General features: G+C 60.5%; 1 protein-coding gene across 1 annotated transcript in view; it reads right to left on the minus strand.

The window, feature by feature from the left end:
- ENTPD2 (ectonucleoside triphosphate diphosphohydrolase 2) overlaps positions 1-2630 on the minus strand; it is an 8454-nt gene that overhangs the window by 976 nt on the left and 4848 nt on the right. The window contains exon 9 of the mRNA XM_011985174.1: positions 241-337. Within this exon, the coding sequence (XP_011840564.1) occupies positions 241-337 (97 nt within the window). The remainder of the gene's footprint in view (positions 1-240; positions 338-2630) is intronic.

The raw sequence follows: 2630 nt of genomic DNA on the forward strand, positions 1-2630 counted from the left end.
CTGCGCGCTCCACCTGCGGGGGAGGGAGGGCGGCTCCAGGCTGCACCCCCTCCGTCTGCTCCAGTTCTGGTCCCCTCTCCGGGCCGCTCTGTACCTCTCTCGGCCTCAGGGTGTCTCGGCACCTGCGGCCTCCGGGGCCGGTGCAGTTCCCAGAAGTCCGGCTGGGTTTGGGCCGCGGGTGGGTGTCTCCGGGATGCGCTCCCTTCTGGCCTCTTCCCGGTAGGACTCCCAGCCCCTCACCCGCACCCGCGATGGGGCAGAGGACCTGTATGGGCCTAGCCTCTCGAGCGCACAGGGACACAGGAGCGCCGGGCTCACGCAGACAGGTGCTCACAAGCTGAGCAGGTGCGCAGGGAGGCACAGGTGTGCCCACAGAGGCAGGGGCACCCCCCCACTCGCGGGAAAAGCAAATACAGGAACGCAGAACGGCCCCGGCCCCGACTGCAGCTTTGGCTGGAGCCGGCGGCCGCGCTCAGTGAGGCCACCAGGGGGCAAGAGTGACCCGGAGCCACTGAGGACTGCAGCTGGGAGCTGTCCAAGGTGTTCACGGTCCCCAGGTGAACCCTTTAGCTCCCCCAGGACAACGGGCATTTTTTTTTTTTTCCTTTGAGACAGAGTTTCTGTCGCCCAGGCTGGAGTGCAGTGGTGCCATTTTGGCCCACTGCAACCTCCACCTCCCGGGTTCAAGTGATTCTCGTGCCTCTGCCTCCCGAGTAGCTGGGATTACAGGCGCGTGCCACCACGCTGGGCTAATTTTTGTATTTTTAGTAGAGATGGGGTTTCACCGTGTTGGCTCAGCTGGTCTTGAACTGCTGACCTCAGGTGATACGCCGGCCTCAGCCTCCCAAAGTGCTGGGATTACAGGCGTGAGCCACTGTGCCCAGCTGACAATGGGCATCTCTGATGTCCCCCTTGCACCTCACCTATTGCCTTCCAAGAGCACGCCCATCCCATCCCACTAGAAACCTCCCTCGACTAGTCATTCAGAGAACAAGAGTGAGACCTCCAACCCGGGATGTCCCCTTGGTCCTTCCAGTCTCAGAACTCCAAAGCTGGGGCTGGCTGCCCTCAGGTTTATCAAATGACTGAAAAAAAAAAAAGGCAGGGCGCGGTGGCTCAAGCCTGTAATCCCAGCACTTTGGGAGGCCAAGACGGGTGGATCACGAGGTCAGGAGATCGAGACCATCCTGGCTAACACGGTGAAACCCCGTCTACTAAAAAATACAAAAAAACTAGCCGGGCGAGGTGGCGGGCGCCTGTAGTCCCAGCTACTCAGGAGGCTGAGGCAGGAGAATGGCGCAAACCCAGGAGGCGGAGCTTGCAGTGAGCTGAGATCTGGCCACTGCACTCCAGCCTGGGAAAAACTCTGTCTAAAAAAAAAAAAAAAAAAAAAAAGGTGTAGGGGGGAAGGAGGAGCAGGATAAGAACCACCATCCTCCCAGGACACTGAACAGAGAGACAGCGTCTAAGCTCACTTCCCAGAAAGTTGAGGAGACGAGTGGGCAAGACCAGGCCTTCCCATCCTGGAGAAGACTGGCTTGGGGAGGGGCTGCGGGGCCTGGCCGGGGCTGCAGGATGCCTCTTGGAAGTGTAGGACAGTCAGTCCCAGGTGAGAAGGGCCCCAGGTGAGAAGGGCAAGATGCCCTGTGACAGTGCATGGCCTGGCTCCACAGCCAGGTTCTGTGCAAGATTCCTGCCTCTGGGTCCTGGTCCTGATCTCATCTCCCACCCCTGTGCCACCTCCTGATGAGGACCTGCCCTCCCTCCATTCTCTACCAGCACTGACTGCCCCCTAGGAAGCCGCCTGGCTGGCTGCCACCCGCTCTCCACCACCTCCCTGACCCCTACCCTCCAGTGAGTGGTACAGGCTCACTGTACTAGGACCCAACCTCCAGTCTGGCCTTGGTCACCAACGCAGATCTGGATGTGATGGTTTTGGGGAACTCTGCTGGCCAGAGAAGACTCAAGGTCCCAGGATTGCTCCCTCGGGCCAACCATTCCTGCAGCTACTCTAGGCTGCCACGGCACAGCAGGGGAGCAGCCAGTGCCCCAGGCCTGGCTCCAGAGCAGAAAGCAGTAGGGAGGGCTGGTGTCCACCCTCAGGACCAGGGGCAGGCCCGTGCTGCCAGAACAGCGGGAAGGTGGGGCACAGGCCACAGCAAGGATGCCCCACCCCACAGACACTCTCCTTTCATGTCTCTAGGAAAATCTTTTTATTACAAAATTTTTACAAGTAGGTGCTGGGCTGGCTGCCAGCCCATGGGCTGTGACCCTCCCCAGTGAAGACGCAGACCCCACAGACGGAGCCTCTAAGGGCTGATTCTCGGAACCAAGGCCCCACTCCCTGGAGACCCAGCCCTGAGGAGGAGGAGGAGGAGCACGGGGTCTGCAGTGACGCCCAGGCTGAAGCGGCTCAGGGAGCTGGATTGATCGCTCTTTGCCCACTGGGGCCCCTGTGGGTACCAGAGTCTCAGTTCCCATTTCCTGGGCTGCCTTAGGGGCAGAGACGCTGAGGGTGGGGTGGAGGGATGGAGAATACAGTGCTGGAGTGGAGGGATGGAGCATACAGTGGGAGGGTGGAGGAGTGAGGGATAGAGGGTGGGTGGAGGAATGCAGGATACAGGGGCGGG

This window comes from Mandrillus leucophaeus, unplaced genomic scaffold, assembly GCF_000951045.1.
Source record: "Mandrillus leucophaeus isolate KB7577 unplaced genomic scaffold, Mleu.le_1.0 Scaffold28, whole genome shotgun sequence".
Classification (NCBI taxonomy): domain Eukaryota; kingdom Metazoa; phylum Chordata; class Mammalia; order Primates; family Cercopithecidae; genus Mandrillus; species Mandrillus leucophaeus.